The 19025-nt window shown below is 61.2% G+C and overlaps 1 protein-coding gene across 1 annotated transcript in view; it reads left to right on the top strand.

The window, feature by feature from the left end:
• KNDC1 (kinase non-catalytic C-lobe domain containing 1) overlaps positions 1-19025 on the top strand; it is a 59746-nt gene that overhangs the window by 23857 nt on the left and 16864 nt on the right. The window contains exons 8-17 of the mRNA XM_059172758.1: positions 30-101; positions 193-254; positions 6072-6230; positions 8090-8191; positions 8679-8772; positions 9224-9386; positions 9463-10076; positions 10386-10530; positions 11596-11693; positions 12112-12506. Coding sequence (XP_059028741.1) covers positions 30-101; positions 193-254; positions 6072-6230; positions 8090-8191; positions 8679-8772; positions 9224-9386; positions 9463-10076; positions 10386-10530; positions 11596-11693; positions 12112-12506 — 1904 coding nt within the window. The remainder of the gene's footprint in view (positions 1-29; positions 102-192; positions 255-6071; positions 6231-8089; positions 8192-8678; positions 8773-9223; positions 9387-9462; positions 10077-10385; positions 10531-11595; positions 11694-12111; positions 12507-19025) is intronic.

Here is a 19025-nt window from a genome sequence, read left to right as displayed (position 1 = left end):
GCCACCCTGACCCTCACCGTCTCTTGCAGCCTGCCTGTGCCTGGACTCCGTGCTGGTGGCCGAGGACGGGGCCGTGCTCTTCAGCCCACCCCCCGCCAACGGTGTGTACTGGGGTCGCCCTCAGGAGCTGTGCTCTGCCGCGGACACCCAAGCCTGGAAAGAGAACTCTGAACTGGGGCTTTTCTCTCTTAGGCACTTACGACTTGTTCTTTCTGGCTCCTGAGGTTGCAGAGCAAGAACTGGTGACTGAGAAGGCAAGCGGGCGCCCCCTGTCCCTCCCTACACCCACAGCACCCATGGTACCCCCTTCTGCCCAGAGCCGGGGGTGGGGGAGGAGGCGTGGGCCCAGCACAGGGCCCAGGAGAGGCAGGGCCCTCCCGCAGTGCAGCGGTCACCTCCAGAGCCTGGCCCTCCTGGCCAGGGTGGCCTCCACCTAGCCAGTGCCTCCCCAGGGGTGACAGGCGCATGGCTCTGGGAGCGTCACCCCAAGAAGGGTGGGACTTGGGCAGGGACCATTCGGGCCAAACGTGCTGGTTGAGAGAGCCAAGGGCTGAACGGTCAGCAGTGTTCACGAGGCACTTGCTACACAGACCCATTATCCAAAATTAAACTGCGAACTTGGGGGCACCTAGCTACCTCAGTCAGTGCAGCGTGCAACTCTTGATCTCAGGGTCATGAGTTCAAGCCCCACACTGGGCATAGAGCTTACTTTAAACAATAATACTAAAATAAAAAATCAAATTGTACAAACTAAAAGTTAGGTAAATTATATTAGAAACGGTGGTGGAACCCTACCTCCCGCCCCGCCCAGTGTGCGTCTAGAAACCCGTCCCTGAAACAAGAATGACAAGTCTGAAGGGCAGAGAGAAAAAGGCAGCCTGCGGCGCCCCAGGCCCGAGAGAGGCACAGTGGTGAGGGCCCTGCTCCCTCTCTCTGCCCCATACATGGGGACAGAAGCCACACTCTCAAGCCCGAGGCCATGGCTAGGGAAGGGGTGGACCCGCGCATGCCGGCAAAGACCCCAACCAGGTGGTGCCAGGGAAGGCCGAGGGTCCCCACCGGCCTGTAATGGCCCCTGCCCTGAAGCCAGTGGAGACCATGTGGTCACCATGGGGTCACATCCCCCACCCCTGGCAGAAGCAAACGCCCCTCCCAGCCAGGTGTTGTGAGAGGAAGCCTTGTGGAGAGCTGGCACTCTGACCATCACCAGCAGCAGCGAGGCCAGCCCTGCCTCGTGCTGGGAAAGGAGGCAGGTGAGGCGCAGGAAGGATGCACTCTTCCCGCTCCCAGCCAGAGGCGCATCACTCGAGGCCCCGTGGAGATCTGGTCTCCCACCCCCCATGCGGCAGTGAGGAGGAGCCCTCGGCTCAGGTGTCCGGACCCTGAGCTCTGCCACCACCTGGCAGTAATGAGACGGTGCCCACTTTCCAACAGTGCTGTCAGAGAAAGCCAGGTAGAAGGTCACAACATGAAAATGTCCAGGTTTCCCAAAAAACCACTTCCCATACCAAGAACCAGGGAGACTTCAAACCGAATGAAAAGATCAACAGATGCCAGCATTGACGCTGTGGGACACAGCCATAGCGCGGCTAAGAGGGAAATTCGTAGCACTGAGGCACATGCGTGGGAAAAGAGGTAAAAGTTCAAGTCCGTAGTCTAAGCTACCCCTCGGGGACCTACAAAACGAAGAAGCAACATAGACCCAAAGCAGAAGGACAGAAGCCATGAAGACTAGAGCCGAAGTCAACAAAAACGGGGAACAGCAGAGGAAACCAGTGAAGAGCTGGTTCTTAGAAAAGACCAATAAAAGTTTGAAACTTCCAGCAAAACGGACAAAGCCAAAAAAAAAGGGGGGGGGGAGAAGAGGAAGGAGAGAAAGACACGAATCGCCGTTGCCAGGAATGACACGGGATGCCCACAAACCGTTCAGACGTCGAAAGAACAATGGCGGGCTGCAGACGACTCTACACACATGAATCTGACAACTTTGGTGAAATGGACCAATTCCTCGGGAAGCATAAACTGCCACAACTCACCCAATGCGAAACAGATCTCTGAACAGCCCTGACTGTTAAGGAAACGGAATTTGTAATTTTAACAAAAGTAAATCTCTTGGTCCAGAATTTCGCTGGAGAATTCTACTCAACGCTTAAAGAAAAATTAATATCCCTTCTACACCATCTTGTCCAGAAGACAGAGAACACTTCCCTGTCTGTTTTATTAAGCCAATATATTTCCTGTCAATGTATACGGATAGATAGAGGCTTACATACAGCAACATCCCTCACAAATATCAACACAAAAGTCCTTACCAAAATATGCAAATAGAATTCAACTATATATAAAAATTATGCACCGTGACACAGGAAGTTATTCTAGGGTTACCTGGCTGGTTTAGCATTTGAAAATCAATCAGTCCAACGTATTATCAGGTAAAAAAGAAAGACCCCATAATCACACGTATTGATACAGAAAAACCATTTGGCAAAATTCAACACCCGTTCATAATAAAAAACTGTTTCAGAAAAAAACAAACAGCAGAAAGTTGCTCAACGGAATAAAGAGTGTCTACAAACACACACACACACGCACACCTGTGGCTAACATCATACCAAATGGGAAAAGACTCAATGCGTTCCCCCAAGACGGGGACCAATACAGGGACGTGCACGGTCACTACTTGTACCCAGCATAGTGCTGAAGCTCGAGCCACTGCAGTAATGCGAAAACAGCATGAAGACCAAGAAGAAATAACACCATTTGCACATGACAAACTGTCTTTGTAGAAAATTCCAAGGAAGCCCATGGGATTAAGGAGTGAGTTCTGAAGGTCACAGGATGTACGGTAAACGCTCAAAAATCCATTGTATTTCTGCATGTTAGCAATGAACATACAGACACCAGATTTAAATTACAGTCCCCTCCCCCCAAAAAACAGCGCGCTCTCTCCGCATCAGCACCATCTCGGAAGCCTCCATGCAGTGGAGGAAGGGGCGAAGGCACAGGCTGAGCGGAAAAGGAAGACAGCGAGGTGGAGGACCACGAAACGCGCCCGCGGACGCCCCCGGGAAGCCCCAGGAGCACACACTGGGAAAGCCGGAGGCCGGGGACGCTGGTGCAGACTGTTGGACACACACCTACTTTCTAGAATCTGTTTCAGGAGATCTAAAACCTCCCTCGCCGTCCGATCTCAACGACCACTTTTGAGAGACCAGCCTCGTTCAGACCAAACCCGTCCCTTTTGGTCCTTTGCCCCGGACCTGTGACTTTCGGGACTAAGTCTGTTCTCAGCTGTGGCCAAGTGGGATGTGTACGGTAGATCGTCTCTTCTGTTGTCTTAGCTGAAGAAAAAAATTTTAAATGAATATTAATTTGAATTGAATTAAACTATAAAACGTAAACTTAATGTAAGTGACCATGACGCAAAAAAAGGAAGTACTTACATTCGGATCTAACCAAGCACGCACCGGACTGAATGTGCTGAGAACTACAAAATCCTAATGAAAGAAATCAGACCAAATCTTAGGCAAAGAGTTCTTAGACGTGACACCAAAGGCCGTGTCCATAGACTTTTCCACAAAAGGAAAAGTGGGCAAGATGAACTTCATCAAAATCAGAAACTGACCACGTGGGGCTCATCCCGCGTGTGGAGGATGACTCAGCCACGGGAAGGCCTTCGTGTAGAGCGTCGAGCCAGTAGGCTGGAGAAGACAAACCCTGTGCATGTCAGTAGGGGACCCCTGGGAGGGATCTGGCAGTAACTTCTGGGCACAACGCAGAAGCACGTTCTGTGAAAGAGAAAGTCGATGTACGCCTCCGTGACAACCTCAGACTTACAGTGAAGCGACTGGTGCAGACTGGCAGCAAATACTAGGAAAACACACATCTGATAAAGCATCTATATCCCGAACATACAAAGATCTCTTAAAAGTCAGCAGTACAAAAAAAAAAAAAACAAACAAATTGGGCGCCTGGGTGGCTCAGTGGGTTAAGCCTCTGCCTTCGGCTCGGGTCCTGATCTCGGGGTCCTGGGATCGAGCCCCACATCGGGCTCTCTGCTCAGCGGGGAGCCTGCTTCCTGCTCTCTCTCTCTCTCTGCCTGCTTGTGATCTCTATCAAATAAATACATAAAATCTTTTTTTTAAAAAAAATTAAATTTTTTTAAAGATTTTATTTATTTGACAGAGATTACAAGTAGGCAGAGAGGCAGACAGAGAGAGAGGAGGAAGCAGGCTCCCCGCTGAGCAGAGACCCCCCCCCCCGATGGTGAGCTGGATCCCAGGACCCTGAAATCATGACCCAAGCCAAAGGCAGAGCCTCAACCTACTGAGCTACTCAGGCGTCCCACCAAATTAATTTAAAAACCAATCCAGTTTGAAAGTGGGCAAAAGGCCTGCAGAGCCCCTTGCCCACGACGTCATACGGCAAACGAGCATGAAAGCTGCCCGACGGCATGGGGCACTCAGGAATCGCCCACTAAAACAAGGAGACAGCACTCCACGTCCATGAACGCGGCTGGCACCCCAGATGCCGCCCACACCAGAGGCCGGCGAGGATGCGGAACAGGAGCCCCCGGGCACCGCCGCTGAGCATGGGAAAGGACGCGGCCCTTCCGGCAGTTTCGTCAGAAAGTAAACACGTACCTGCCTTAAAGCCCAGGAGCTACATCCCCAGGCATCCATCCCGGGGAAACCGTGTCCCCAGGCACCCGTCCCAGGGGAACCGTGTTCAGAACAGCCCCAAACGGGACACAGCCCAGATGCGTGAGTGGTTAAGCACGCTGGGTCCGTTCGCACCGCGGAACGCCGCTGAGCAGTAAAAGGAGCAAAGCGTTGACCGGCGGTGACCTGGGTGCATCTCCATTGGGTTATGCCGACAGCAAGACGCCAACCCTGAAGGTCCCAGACCGCATAGTTCCATGTATGAGAAACGGCACGACCCTAGAAACGGACAACAGGTCCGTGGTTGCCAGAGACAGAGAACACATGTTGGGGCCCCCGGACCCCTCCTGACAACCAGATGCTCTGGATCGTGGCGGTGCCCGTCACCCGGGCGGGGCCGCTGCCCTGCGGTTTGGCAAGATGTCACCTCTGTGGGGACCTGGGCCCAGGACACACGGACCTCTGTCTCACTGCTTACAACAGTGCGTGAATCTATAATGACCTCAAAATAAAGGGTTGAATGTTCTCAGAAGGTCAGTAACCATCTAGAGCCGATAATTCCCTCTCGTGGGACTTCCCTGCACAGGGAGCTCCTGGCCGTGCGAGGCCCCCACCCCGGGCGCCCGCACCACCCTGGCTGCCCGGCGACAGCCTGCGGAGCGTCCAGCCGCAGAGACAGGTGTGCGTGGCCACCAGCGCCGGCTTGCAGTTCTGTCCACTGTGCCAACCTGACAAAGTGACAGAGGAAGTGTTCGCGGTGTGACGGAATGCACAGGTGTGTCGCATCCACAGAGCCGAGCCTCCCGCTGCCCCGCTCACCGGGCCCTCCGCGCTGCGCCTCCATCGGGCCGTGGAGTTCAATGACACCGGCCAGCGTGTGGCAGTAACTTCTGGGCACAACAGCATCTGCCTGTCTGTCGCAGGCGGATTTCGGATCCAAGAGCTGAGAAGAATCCGAGACGCTCCCTGGTCTCTCCTGGGGGGGTGACACCTTCCCTTGCTCTGGAGCCGCGTGCCCATCCTTCCCCCGGACGTGAACACCTGGGAGGCCTAGAGGCGGCCGGTCTTGTTCAGAGCCTGTGGTCTACCACTGAGCAACGCCCCACAGGTTCGGGGGACCCCAGCCTCAGACCCCCGAGCTGCGACCTCCACCTGCCTGAGGACTGTGAGAGCGGTCAGGTCCCATCGAGGCCTCACATGTCAGTGTGAAGACCCGCGGGTGTTTGGTAAACATGCAGGTCCCCAGGTCAGGCCCCTGTGGGATCTGACTCGGGGTCTTGCCAGGGCCTCCAGGCTCCAAGCAGGTGCACAGGGGGAGGGTCTCCCAGGGCTGCTGTCCCGCTCGTGCACCCCTGGGGAGCACAGAAGAAGGAGGGGCCACTGAGCAGGGCTGGGCTTTTCTCCACCCAGGCCTCTGTGTACGCCGTAGCTGCGGTCCTGTGGACGGCGGCCAAGTTCAGCGTCCCCCAAAACCACAAGCTGGCCCTGCCACGCAGGCTGAAGACCTTCCTCTTAGACATGGCCAGGCGCAGTGCCCAGGAGCGGCCACACACAGCAGAGGCCATCAAGGTAAGCCCACTGTAGCTGGGACCCCCACTCACCGTCCAGGGCTCAGGTGATGACCAAGCAGCCAGGTTCCTGTTTTCAGGAAAAGTGGACATTGGACAGGGTGGGCCACGGGCTTCATTTGTGGACAGGTGGTGGACAGGTGGTGGACAGTGTCTGCTGCCTGTGACCCTGGCAAGCCCCTCACAGACCAGCCGGTTGCCTCCAGTGTGTTCGCCCGGCCGGAGTGGGCAGGGGGTGTCCTGGGACCAGCCTGACCCGTGTCCCTCTGCCAGCAGGGAGCAGAGTCCCCCCGGCCACCCCACTTCCCTCGTGTCCCCTGAGGGTCCTCTCAGCCTCCCCTTCCTTCACCCTCCCAAGCCTGCCCCATCTGCCAAGAGCTGGACAAGTACGGGGGGTCCCGTGAGTGTTTCCGTGACCAAGAGGCCACCGGAAGGCCACCCCCGGGGGAGAAGCTCCTTGCGGTCTTCTCTGCCCCTGACGCTCTGGGCCTCTCTGGCCTGCCCGGCCAAGGAAGGATGAGGTCTCGTGCCACGGAGAAGCCAGCAGATGGCAGCTGCAATGCTGGGACAGTTCACTCAGTAGCTACAGGTGGATGGACGGATGGATGGACGGACAGATGGACGGCAGGGGAAGGCACTTCACTCCACTCCAGATCTGCACGGAGGCAGCCAGGCGTGTTCAGGGAGGATGAGGGGCTGGGGGTGGCAGCAGCCGTGTCCGCCATCCCCAGACCCTGGGAGCCGGGCCCAGCCTTCCTGAGGATCGACGTTCTGAGCATCAGGTTCAGGTCCTGGGCTGTGAGGGACATAGACGCCTCTAGGACAGGGAAGAGTTCGCAGTCGGGACCTTTGGCAATAAACGCTCTGGGGGGGTTAGATCACAGCCTCTGCCCAGCGTTGGCTGAGCAAACTGAGCTTTTCCAGACAGGAACCCTGGGGGCTCTGGGCCCCCCAAGCCGTGCTAGGCTGGGCAGTCTCCATGCAGAGCCTGGATGGGGACGTTCTCTGCCGAGTGTTCTGTGGTTCTTGCCAGCGGTTAGGAAATGAGATGGGGCGGGTGGCGGGGGAGGCTTAAACGGCAGCTTAAGGAAAGAATCTTTATCTTCACGTTCAGGACCGTCCATAACCCAAATGAGAAATACAGATTCTCAGCAGTGACATTCTGTCCCCAAATACCAGAAGGTCTGAGCTGGCAGAGACTCAGTTCCCAGGGGTCAGCTCCATGCTCCGGCACCAGCCCTCACCCCAGAGCTGTCCAGGGCCCACGTGCACCAAGGGTGGGCCTCAAACCTGCTTCCGCCCAGGCACAGGCTCTGGGGCCACACCCACAGTCACCCTACAGGCCCCCACTGGCCTGTCGTCAAGGTCACAGAGGACTTGGGCTTGTCTGGGTTGCAGTGGGGGGTTGCTGTCCTGTCTGTGCATGTGGGAGCTGACTCGCTATGGGTCTTAACGTCTCCCTTCCTCAGCACTCTTAGAGGGGCCGGCTGGAAAAGGTCATGTTCCCTCGTGCCCCTCGTGTCCAGCACTGGGGTAGCCCCCTCTCCCGGAGCCTGCCCCTCGCCCCTCACCCCTCCCTGCGGATGGCTGTCAGCGGGGCAGCGGTCCCAGGAAGGGCTGTGGCCCTTTCTGTTGGGTCTTTATTCCTTCCACACGGGGCTGCTGGATTTCCCCCCAGGCTGCCGGAGGCTGGGCCTGCTCAGCTCTCCCCAAGGGGGCCCCCGTGGAGTCCCCCTGTACAGGAAGCCCACAGGCCGCCATGCGCTCTCTGAAGGCCCCACTGCGCTTGGAGGGACATGGGGCCGCCACCCGGCCTGCGGCGTCTCAGAGCGCCTGTTCACGGGCTCATCCCTCCTACAGACATGCAGCACCTACCTCCGTCAGCGAGGCATGGACAGCAGGAGGATTCTAGCCCACCTGAGGGCGTCCACCCACAAGGCTGGACGGGGACTTCCAGAGCAGGTGAAGACCCCTCAGTCTGCGCCCCGGGGAGATGAAAGTCCTTGCATTTTGCTGTTTGCTGTCCCTGTGGAGGGAGCTGAGGTGGTAGCTTCTCCTCCGCTCTCAGGGCGGCTCCTGGGGCGGCCCCATGCCCTGCCCTCTCTGCGGCTGTGGGGGGCGGGGGGCGTGTCCTGCAGGACGACCCTCAGGTGGCCGGCACGCTTGGTCAATGTGCCTGCAGCCTCCTGAGCTGACCGGGCGGGGCCCTTGGAGGGCAGAGAGGCCACCCTGAGAAGCCCGGGGTCCCTGTCGGCGCCGAAGTCTTCCCAGGCCCTAGAAACCGACCCAAACCTTGTCAAACTGCGAAACGGTATCCCCAGAGCCCAGCAGTGGGAGTCAGTCTGGGCTGTGGGCCCCACTGAAGGGTCAGAGAGCACCCAGCGTCTAGTCCGCACCCGCGGGCCCTGCTGTCACCTTGACTGGGACCATCCGTGGCCTTCTGCCTCAGGCTGACCAGGAGGAAGAGACCATCGGCCTCCAGAATGCGCTCTCCGTGGGCAAGCTGAGCCCCAACATGACTCCCGCCTCTGGGCCCAGCTCAGGTGGGTCACCAGGGCCCACCTCGCCTGCCCCCGATGCCATGGCTGCCCCCGCAGCTGACCCCAGCCCTGAGAGGACACCCACAGGCAGGCACCCCTGGGCCCCAGAGCATCACGGCAGTCACGCCGTTTACTCACACCCTCTGTCTCCACGGCCCAGTCATTCTGCCGCGTCGCCAGCCCCCAGAGCAGGCCGTGCGGCCGGACATCCCTCACTCTCTCCCCATGTCCATGCACGCACCCTGCCGACCGCTTCCTGTCCGGGCTGGGTGGTGACCCCAGCCTGCAGCAGGAGGAAGACCCCCTCGTCCTGTCTGTGGCCCCCGCCCTCCACCACCCGGCCCCTCCCCCGGCTCCTTCACCCTTGACTCTGGAGGTCGCCATGGGGTGGGGAGGAGCCGCCACAGCTTTGGGGCGTCTGCACTGCCCGCTCTCAGGCAGGGTTTGTCCCCAGGCTTTGTTGGGGTCAGCCGCGACCCCAGGATGGTGGCCGTGCAGGGGCCTGTGCCCACGCAGCCCCCCGGCACTGAAGGGGCCACATTGCTGCCGGCCGCCTTCACCGCCGCAGCCACACACTTCAGGCCCATCGTGCTGGCCCCAGATGCAGAGGACGCCAGGTGAGCACCCGACCCTGGGGCTGGTGGGGTCCCTGAGCCCGCCCCGAGTGCTCTCTCCTTCTCTCTGTGCTCTCAGGGACAGGGAGGACGATGGCCGGCAGGCTCCCGAGGCCCCTGGAGCTGCCAGCTGGACGATGCCTGACCAGCCGGCACCAGGTGCCGGACCCCAGGGAGCGGCCCCGGAGCCTCCCAGAGAGTCCACGCCGAGAGACAAGGCCCAGGGCATCCCCTGCGTCCCAGCCCCGGGCCCAGACGGGGCGTCACCAGTGATGCCCGAGTCTTCTGCTGATGTCCGACTCCTGAAGGCACAGGCGCTCCCCACGGAGGAGGGGTCCAGTGTGACCCGCCGTGACCCGAGTCACCCAGCCAAGCCACCCAGGAGCAAGGCCACTAAGGGCCCAGGCCAGGAGCCTGAGGGTCGGTCCTCGGCTCCATGGGACCCGTCCCTGGCCAAGGCGAGTCCAGACAGCCCCAAAGGCACCTCTGTCCCAGAGCAGGATGACCAGGCCACAGACAGTCACCCCGAGCGGCCCCTGCCAGCAGACCGCAAGCTTGGTGTGCCCAGTGTGGACGCCTCGCCCCTCCCGAAGAGGACGGCCTGCCCGTCGCTGCAGGAGGCCACACGCCTCATCCAGGAGGAGTTCGCCTTCGACGGCTACTTGGACAACGGACTAGAAGCACTGATCATGGGTATCGTGGCAGAGGGCCCCCTGGGTTCTCCAGACAAGCCCCAGGACCAGGGAGAGGCCGTGGGGGGACACAGTGCCCTGGGGGAGGGCCAGTATGTAGGGGAACTGGGGCCCCCACGCGTCCGTCTGCATGAAGAGTTCGGAGGCCAGAGCCGCGCCCGGGCGTGGGTCCAGCAGCAGAGCCTCAGGCAGGAAGAGGGTCTCAGAGCCCAGCCCCCCAGCCCGGGCATCTCCCCGAGCTGTGTGGCGAGCAGGAACCCGGAGGGGATGCTCCCCCATCGTGACTGGCCACTGCCGTTTTGCAAACCAGGTGAATACATTTACGCCTTGAAAGACCTCACCTATGCCACTTTCTGCGGGGCCATATCGGAGAAGTTCTGTGACCTCTACTGGGGGGAGAAGTTGCTGCAGAGTCTTTTCAAAGTGGTGAACGGGAGGACGTCCCCCTCCAAGAAGTGAGTCCCCCTCCCCAGGCCCCAGGCTTCCCCCACCCTGGGGTCCCCTGCCAGGCAGGACGGCCCTGGTTCTGCCTCCTCTGGCCCACCGCTGTTTTCCCCACGTGCTCCTGTCCCCTAAAGTCCAGCGCCCCTGGCTGGCCGGCCACGCGGGTCCCTCCCGCTTGTCCTGAAGCCCACCCTAGCCCCCAGCTTTCCCTCTGGGCACCGGGCTCCTTCGGGCAAGAGGAGAGGACTGTGGGCTCACGGGGCGGGAAGCACATTCCTGCTCGGGTACCAGCTTGAGGAGGCCAAGCGACCAGGAGCCCAGAGGGCAGGAGGCCCCCCAGGGAACAGCATCTGCCCCCAACCCCCATCCAGCGGGCACTGCATGCCAGCCCCCCTCCTGATGGTAGCAAAGGGGGTGATGGCCGCCGGAGGACCCGCCCCTTCACAGACTGGGCCCCATGCTCCTCTGCCGTGGACTGTGGACAGCCGTGTGGGTGGAGGTGGCCCCGAGGGCTGGGACCATGCCTGGACACCAGTGCTGTGACACCCCATCCCTGAGCTCCAGGCACAACCAAAGCCCCGTCTGCCTCCAGGGGCCCCACCAGGCGGGTAGGCAAGGGTCCCTTCACATTTGCCGTGGTTGCTGCGGGGGCACTTGCCGCACTCCCTGCCCGGGCAAACGGGTCAACAGAGCGCCCAGATGGCTGCCGCCCACACTGTGCTCTTGGGGCGGGGAGAAGGGCCTTGCAGGGACCTCCCGAAACGAATGTCCAGAACACCCTGTGCCCGTTATTAGGCCCCCTTAACCGCTGCGGAAAGAGAGGCCCTGTGCCGTCCTGTGGCCGGGGGTCACGTTGTCCTCAGGAAGCTTGCATGGGACGGGGAACGTCCCTGTCAAACGGTGTGCGTCCAGGGTGCTGGCACGGGGTCACGGGCAGGCCCGCACCTCAGCCTCAGCAGGGTTCCCCTCATCCACCTAAAGCTTCCTACGGGAAGGCAGAGCAGGGAAGCCACTGTGCTGTGGGGAGGGGGCGGGGGGCCACGGGGGGCCTGCGACGTCCTTCCTTCTGATGACAGTGCTTCAGAGGAGGCTGGGGCAGAGCCTGAGGGCAGCGCAGCCGGCACTCCGAGTGGCTGCTCGCTGTCCAGCAAGAGGCCATCGCTGCACGGAACAGGTAAGAGACACGGGCCCGAACGCAAGAACTCCTCTCTTTCAAGAGAGGCTCCCCTTGTCCCAGCTCTGCCGCACGCACACCCAGGAAGTCTGAGAGCAAAGGGACTGTGCTCAGGGAGCCCCTCGGCCCCTCTGCCCGTCTCCGCACAAGCAGTCCACCAGCCCTGGGGTGTCCTCTCCAGACTCCGGCCCCACGGGATGACCTGTGTTTGGGAGGGGACCCGAGGGACCCTCCTGGGAAGCGGGACCACCGCCCTGAATCCGAAGGACCCTGCTGGCCCCTAGAGCAACAGAGGGGCACCCGGCCGTCTCGAGGGGCCTCCTGTCCCCGACTCAGCACGGGCGGCCTCTCTGTAAACAATGAGGGACGGACTCTGCCACACGAGCTAGTGTCGAGTGGACCCTCCTCTCCTGCGCAGGGAAGGAGACACCGGCCATGGCGCGTGGCAGCCGAGCTCCCGGCCCGTCCCCGTCGATGTCCGATGTGGATGCAGACGAGCTCTCGCGGGGCAACTTTGAGGTGGGATTCCGGCCTCAGAAGTCAGTCAAAGGGGAGCGGGAACAGCAGCCGGAGGCCGGAGAGCACGGGCAGCAGGGTGGGGGCCCGAGCCCCGAGGCAGTGGCCCGGCTGGCCCGGCCCAAGGAGGGGGGCCTGGCCGCGCACCCGGGCCCAGCGGAGCTCCAGAGCTGCAGCCCCGGCTGGTGCAGCGCCTTCTACGAGGCCGACTGCTTCGGCGCCGACGTCTACAGCTACGTGAAGGAGCTGGCGAGGCAGAAGGCAGGCGGGGCCCCCGACGCGGACGCCCAGAGCCTGGTGAGTCCCGGGCGGCTGCCCGCTACTCGTGCTGCCAGGGAAGGGGGTGCTGTGGCCGCAGAGGCACCCTGGGCAGGGAGTCCGCGTCGCAGCAGCGGGAGCTCCCAGTCACTCTGGCGGGGGTGGGGGGGCACAGAATCCCACCCCCCCGCCGTGACCCCGGCACTCGTCTGGGCGCTCTTCCTGTGCGTCTCCCCGGGCACTGCGGTGCTCGTCTGTGTGTGTCCTCCACATCAGGGATAGGACGTGGCCTTTCTCTCTCTTAGCTGGGCACACGGGTGGCCGTGACAGGTGCAGGAGGTCACCTTGTACCATCACAGCTGGCCGCGGGCCATGTCTCTGGAGGGGGCAGGCAGGCCAAGGCCCTCGTCCCAGGCGGCCTCCTGTTCCTCAGGCAGCAGCACTGAGACAAGAAGTCTCATTGCCCATGGCTGTCGGTTCAGGCTGGACCTGGAGTGCGTCTGGCCTGGGCTTCTCTGGGGGGCCGCGTCCCTCCTGCACCAGCCAGCCAGGGCAGTCTGCGTGTCTCCCCGCTCAGCAAGTTTGAGGTTGGCCAGGCCAAGGCCCTAGGTGAGGGTCGTGCACAGAGCTCTGGACTTCTGGTCACTGCGCCCGCCACTGGGCACCTGCCTCCCATACCCAGTGGCTCTGACCAGGGCTGCAGGCCCCACTCCCAAGTGACCTAGAGCCCGTGGACCTGGGACCTGGGCTGCAGCCTTCCCCTGTGACCAGCAGCTCCCACCTAGGCCTTATCACACAAGGCCTGACCTTCCAGGATAGCAGGCAGGAAGGACCCCCTCGGCTCACGCGCTCTGCTCCCGGCGCCTCTGCTTGGCCTGTGCGATGCACTTCCTCCGGCCTCCAAGGCTCCGAGCGAAGCCGCAGGAGCACCATGTCTCCCTGGCCCTGACCTGCCCCCATCTGGACCTTCCCCGGGGCTCCCCCTTGTTCTCCTGCTACTGCCTGAACGTCGTGCTTCTGCTCAGTTGCACGCAGGACGGAGAGCAGGGCCCTGTCCCCGGCCTGCACACGTGACGGTGGGGCCATGCCCTATGGCCTCAGCCTGCTCCTCTGAGCTTTGTGCTGTGGTCCCCCGCAGGAGCCATCGCGGGTGCCGGACTTCAGGGCCTGGTGGGGGCCTCCCTGGGGGCCCTGGCACAGAGGGTGGCCCCCACGTAGGGCGTCGGGGCAGGGAGCACAGAGTCCGGCCACACGGCAGCTCCGTGCCACTGCGGCAGAGTCCGGGGCTCCCAGCCCCTGGCCGTCTCGTCACCTGCCCTCAGGGGCCTGCGGACCTCACCCCCACTTCCTTGCCTGTGACAGGGATTTCCACACAGTGACGCTTGCCCGGGGCTGCCGGAGGTTCCTGTCCCAGCAGCACAGGCTTTCCACCTGCGACAGCCATACCCACAAGTGGGAAACGAACAGACTACCAGAGGCAGAAAGCCACATCAGCGGCCCCTCGTGGGACCAGCTACCACTGTGAGAGGGGCCCGTGGACAGTGAGTGCCGTCCCGTGGCTTCCGAGGGGGAGAGTCACGGAGCACGCACCGTGCGTTTCCTGGCTGTGCTGGCCGAGGGCCTGCAGGTCTGACAGCCTCTGGCTCCAGGCCCGTCCTCCAGTCAAAGGGACCAGGGCTCCTGGGAGTGAGGAAATGGTTAGGAACCCATGACGGGGGCATGTTGGAGGTCAGAGGAACCAGTGGAGGGGCCACCAGCAGCCCAAGTCAGAGCAGCCAGAGAAGCAACACTGAACCAGCTTCTAACTCAGAGTGTGCGTCATGCACACGTCCACACTGCCACGGAGCTTCTAACTCGGAGTGTGCCCCATGCACACGTCCACACTGCCGCGGAGCTTCTAACTCAGAGTGTGCCTCATGCACACGTCCACACTGCCGCGGAGCCTCTAACTCAGAGTGTGCCCCATCCACACGTCCACACTGCCGCGGAGCTTCTAACTCAGAGTGTGCCCCATGCACACGTCCACACTGCCGCGGAGCTTCTAACTCAGAGTGTGCCTCATGCACACGTCCACACTGCCGCGGAGCCTCTAACTCAGAGTGTGCCCCATCCACACGTCCACACTGCCGCGGAGCTTCTAACTCAGAGTGTGCCCCATGCACACGTCCACACTGCCGCGGAGCTGAAAGGAGCAGCAGCTCAATGATGGGTTTTCAGGAAATAGAAAATCCCACCTACAATTCACACAGACTCTCAAGGGACCTCCAAGAGCCAAACAGTCCTGGAAAAGAAGAGCAGAAGTGACGACTCACTCTTCTGATTCCAAACCTGCTGCAGAGCTGCCGTCGCCGACGCAGTGTGGCCCGGCACGAGGGCGGACGGACAGACCCGCAGGACAGACTGGAGAGGCCAGAAACAAGCCCGCGTGAGATGGGTTTTGACCAACCGCCAGACCAGCCAGCGGGCAAAGGACGGCCTTCGCGACACGCGGCGCTGGGAAAACGGCGTGACCTGCGAAAGGGCCTGTATGTGCGCCACTTCCAGAAGTTAACTGAGCCGTCAGAGACCTGAACGTTGGAGCTAAATTATAAATTATTTCTTCACAGCACTGGACACGGAAACGACTTCTCGGATACGATACCAAAAGCACAGGCAACAGAAGTGAAAATAGAGAAACTGCGCTCGATTGAAACGTGGTGCATCCAAGGATGCCCCCCGCAGAGGGGACGGGCACGCCAAGAGCAGCCGGGAACACCCACAGACGCCTCTGAGAAAGGCGAAATGTCCAGAATGTCCAGGGAACACGGCAGCAGCCTCGCAGGGCCCCCGCCTAGCCAGGGCTGATGGACCCGCGTAGACGTCTCCCCCGAGGACCGACACAAGTAGCTGAAAGTAGTCCCACTTCACTGGTCACTGTGGAAAACTAAACCGCAACGAGACGCCCCCTCACACCCAGTAGGACGGCTCCCACCAAAATTTGAAAAAGAAAGAAAAGACCGTGTTGGCGAGTCGCGGAGAAACGGGAGCCCTGTGCACGGCTGGTGGGAAGGGGGACCGGCGCGGCCACTCCGGAGTTGCCTCCAAAAAGTAAGCGTGGCCGCACTGCGTAAGCCGGCAAGTCCAGCTCTGCGTGTCCACCCCGGAGAGCCGGAGGAGGCCTCCGGGAGCCCCCTGCGCCGCGCCCACGGCCGCCCCAAGACGGGAGCAGACGGCCGGAGACGGAGCTGGGGAGTGCGTTCGCAGGGGACCGGCCAGCACCCGGCCCACGAGGAGGAGCCCCGAGGCCTGCTGAGTGACAGCCAGACCCGGAGGGACCAGCACCGTGTGCCGCCAACCTCGTGGGGTCCCCGGGGTGGCCACGTGCGCAGAGACCGCGCGGGGGCGGGGATGGGGCCTTCGTGGGGACAGAGCCTCAGCCGTGGATGCCGGACGTGGAGGGCGTCCCGCAGGGTGAATGTACTTCAAGCCACTCAGCGGCGTGACAAGAAATGTTACCGTCGGGAATTTCATGTTGTACATATTTTGTCGCAAAGGAGTTTATCCAAATAAAACCTTGAGAACAGTTGAGAGCGGGACACGGAGGTGGCGCCGTCGGTGCAGCGTCCGATGCTCGGTCCCAGCCGGGGTTGCGTCTCAGGGTCGCCAGGACGAGCCCCGACACGGGCTCCGCGCTCCGCAGCGAGTCTGCTTGGGACTCTCGCTCCCTGCGCGTTCTCTCCCTCGAGTAAATAAATAACTCTCTGACCCGATGCCGGTGGATGTCCTTCTAGTTGAATGGCAGTGAACGGAGAGGGCGAGGCGGGGTCCCCGCGCGGGTTCCTTTGCCCCAGTCCCTGCACACGGCCCGCCACCAGCTCGCCGCTCTGACCTCAGCTGGACCCAGAGCCCCGCTGACCTGGGCACAGGGAGGCCAGGGGGGTTGCTCACGCCCCTGTCACAGAGGACAGGGCCCTTCCCGGGGCAGCTCGCTGTGTCCACACCGCCTTCCCCAGAAGCTTAATCCCAGCAGTTGGGGGGGGGCATGCTAAGGGTCCAGGTGTGTCCTCCAATGTCATAGGTCATCCTCTGACTTCACAGGTCACGCCTGCTGACTATAGCCACATCTTTGGGGTGGGCGGCAATGGACAGACAGCCCGGTTTCCAGCCCCTCGTGTTCAGTGCCACAGGGAGAGGCTCTCGTGTGTGCGAGAGCCTGGTGTAGGCTGACGGGGCCCTTCGCTGCATCCCGCGCTCTCCTCAGGGCGCTGGCCCTTTGCAGGGAGCCGCACTCACGAGCGACAGCAGTCACCCCTGCACCACACTCAGATTGTTCTTGAAGGTGGGCTCAGAGACCAGCTCAGGCCAGGCGTGTGCTGGCGGCCAGCACCGCTCTAACCCAGACCGTGGCCTTGTGGTTGGGACGAGATGTCCTGGGTCTCCCACCTCGGAAACTGGCTCGGCCCCACAGTCACTCTGTGGTGGCACCGGCGGGGTGTCAGGAGGAGGGAGGCAGTTTGAGGGACACTGTGGAGTGACCCGGAGTGACCTGGTTCTCCTTTTTGTTCCTGCCCACCTGGGGAAGACGTCTCTCCTGGAACCAGAATGCAGACAGGTGAGTTCCCGCGCGCTCGTCTGCGTCGTGGCGGGCTGGCTGTGGCCGCAGGTTCGCGCTTCTCTTTGAGAACCCGCTGCTTCTGCTTCAAATCGTGAGCCTCGGGCTAACTCGACGGTGGAACCGCCCTCGGACCCACTGTCCCTTCCCTCCCCAAACCGAGGGAGTGCGAAGCAGGCCCCGGCGCTGGGGAGGGCAGAGCTGCTGGGGGGTGCGGTGTCCGTCCCTGAGCGTGCGCCGAGGTGCCCCTGCCCTGAGGGCCGGCTGGGTGCCCGCGTCTCCGCGCACCCACGCCACAGGCCCCCCTCCCTTGCTCTCAGGATTTAGGTGCTGATTTCTGTTCATCCCTCCTCTCTCTCCGTCTACGAGTTCCGGCTCTCCAGCTCCCTCCGTCCCGCGGGGCGGGCAGCTCTCGGGCCTGGGTCGGTCGAGGGCTGCTCTGTGTGGCTGTTCCCCAGAGCACACGGACACTGACTCCTCCTAATTCTATGGGGAAAGGCGCTTGTTGGGTGAGGCCGTGGGGAAACACCTCAACGCAAATGACCCTGAACGTTTTCCTTAGACCTCGCCAGTCCGTGTCCACTGGGGTCGGGTTTGCTGGGCTCCTGCGAGGAATGGCCGTGGGGACGCCCCACTCGAGTGTGTCTTCTCCATCACCCCCTGTTGTGTGGAATTTAGTTCACATAGATTTAGTTTTAAAGTCAATCAGAACGGTCCTGGACTCTATGAGCCCTGTTCCAGAAGGAAGCAGGTGCCTCCGATCGGCCCTCTCTGGCGGGAGGGGTCTGGATCAGCATCCGGACCGCATGTGAGGGGGCGATGGTGCCGGACAGAGCCTTTTGCGGAGTCGCTGCAGAAGGGCCCTCGCTGCGGCGGTCCTGAGCTGCACAGAGGGAGAACCCAGGGACAGAGAGCTCAGGGCCGCCCTTCCCCTCTTCAGGCTCTGAGGGAGGTCAGCCAGGGTCAAGCGGTCTTCAGAAAGCCAGGGGCAGAGACACCTGGTGGCTCCATCGGTTAAGCAGCTGCCTTTGGTCATGACCCCAACGTGCTGGGATGGAGCCCCGTGTCCAGCTCTCTGTTCAGTGGGGAGTCTGCTTCTCCCTCTCTCTCTGTGTACTCTCTCTCTCCAATCAATAAATGAAATCTTTATTTAAAAAAAAAGAAAGGGGGCGCCTGGGTGGCTCAGTGGGTTAAGCCGCTGCCTTTGGCTCAGGTCATGATCTCAGGGTCCTGGGATCGAGTCCTGCATGGGGCTCCCTGCTCAGCGGGGAGCCTGCTTCCCCCTCTCTCTCTGCCTGCCTCTCTGCCTGCTTGTGGTCTCTCTCTCTGTGAAATAAATGGATAAAAATATTTTTAAAAAACCAAAAATTTTAGATTTAAAAAAAGAAAGAAAAAAAGAAAGCAAGCCAGGATCACAGAGAAGCACGCAGTGATGGGACGGCGGAGCCCCTGGTCCTCGCGCGAACCAGACCTCCAGGGGACGGAGATGAGTCCGTCTGGAGCACAGCTGTGGGGGCCACTTGCGGGTGCTGCTGCCAGGCTTTGTGGCGTCCCACGGGACTGTCCTCAGGGATGACATGTTGCAGACCTGTGCCACCCACTGGGTAGCCGGCAGCCATGTGGCCTGCGAGACAGGAGTTGACACTTTCGTGTTATTTATTTTATTGTTTTTAAAGATTTTATTTATTTCACATAGAGAGATCACAGGTAGGCAGAGAGGCAGCAGAGAGAGAGAGAGGAGGAAGCAGGCTCCCCGTGGAGCAGAGAGCCCGATGTGGGGCTCGATCCCAGGACCCTGAGATCATGACCCGAGCCGAAGGCAGAGGCTTTAATGCACGGAGCCCCCCAGGCGCCCCTCACATGCCCGTGGTTCCCACGTCAGAGGTGAACGCAGGTCCTGCACATGCAATTCTGCCCCATGCACCGGGGGCGCTCATTCTGTCCCCCACGCTGGCAGCCAGCGACTG

Source organism: Mustela lutreola, chromosome 4, assembly GCF_030435805.1.
Source record: "Mustela lutreola isolate mMusLut2 chromosome 4, mMusLut2.pri, whole genome shotgun sequence".
In the NCBI taxonomy this organism is placed as follows: Eukaryota; Metazoa; Chordata; class Mammalia; order Carnivora; family Mustelidae; genus Mustela; species Mustela lutreola.
The sequence above is the reverse complement of the archived record's forward strand: the minus strand, read 5'-3'. Positions and strand labels throughout refer to the sequence as shown.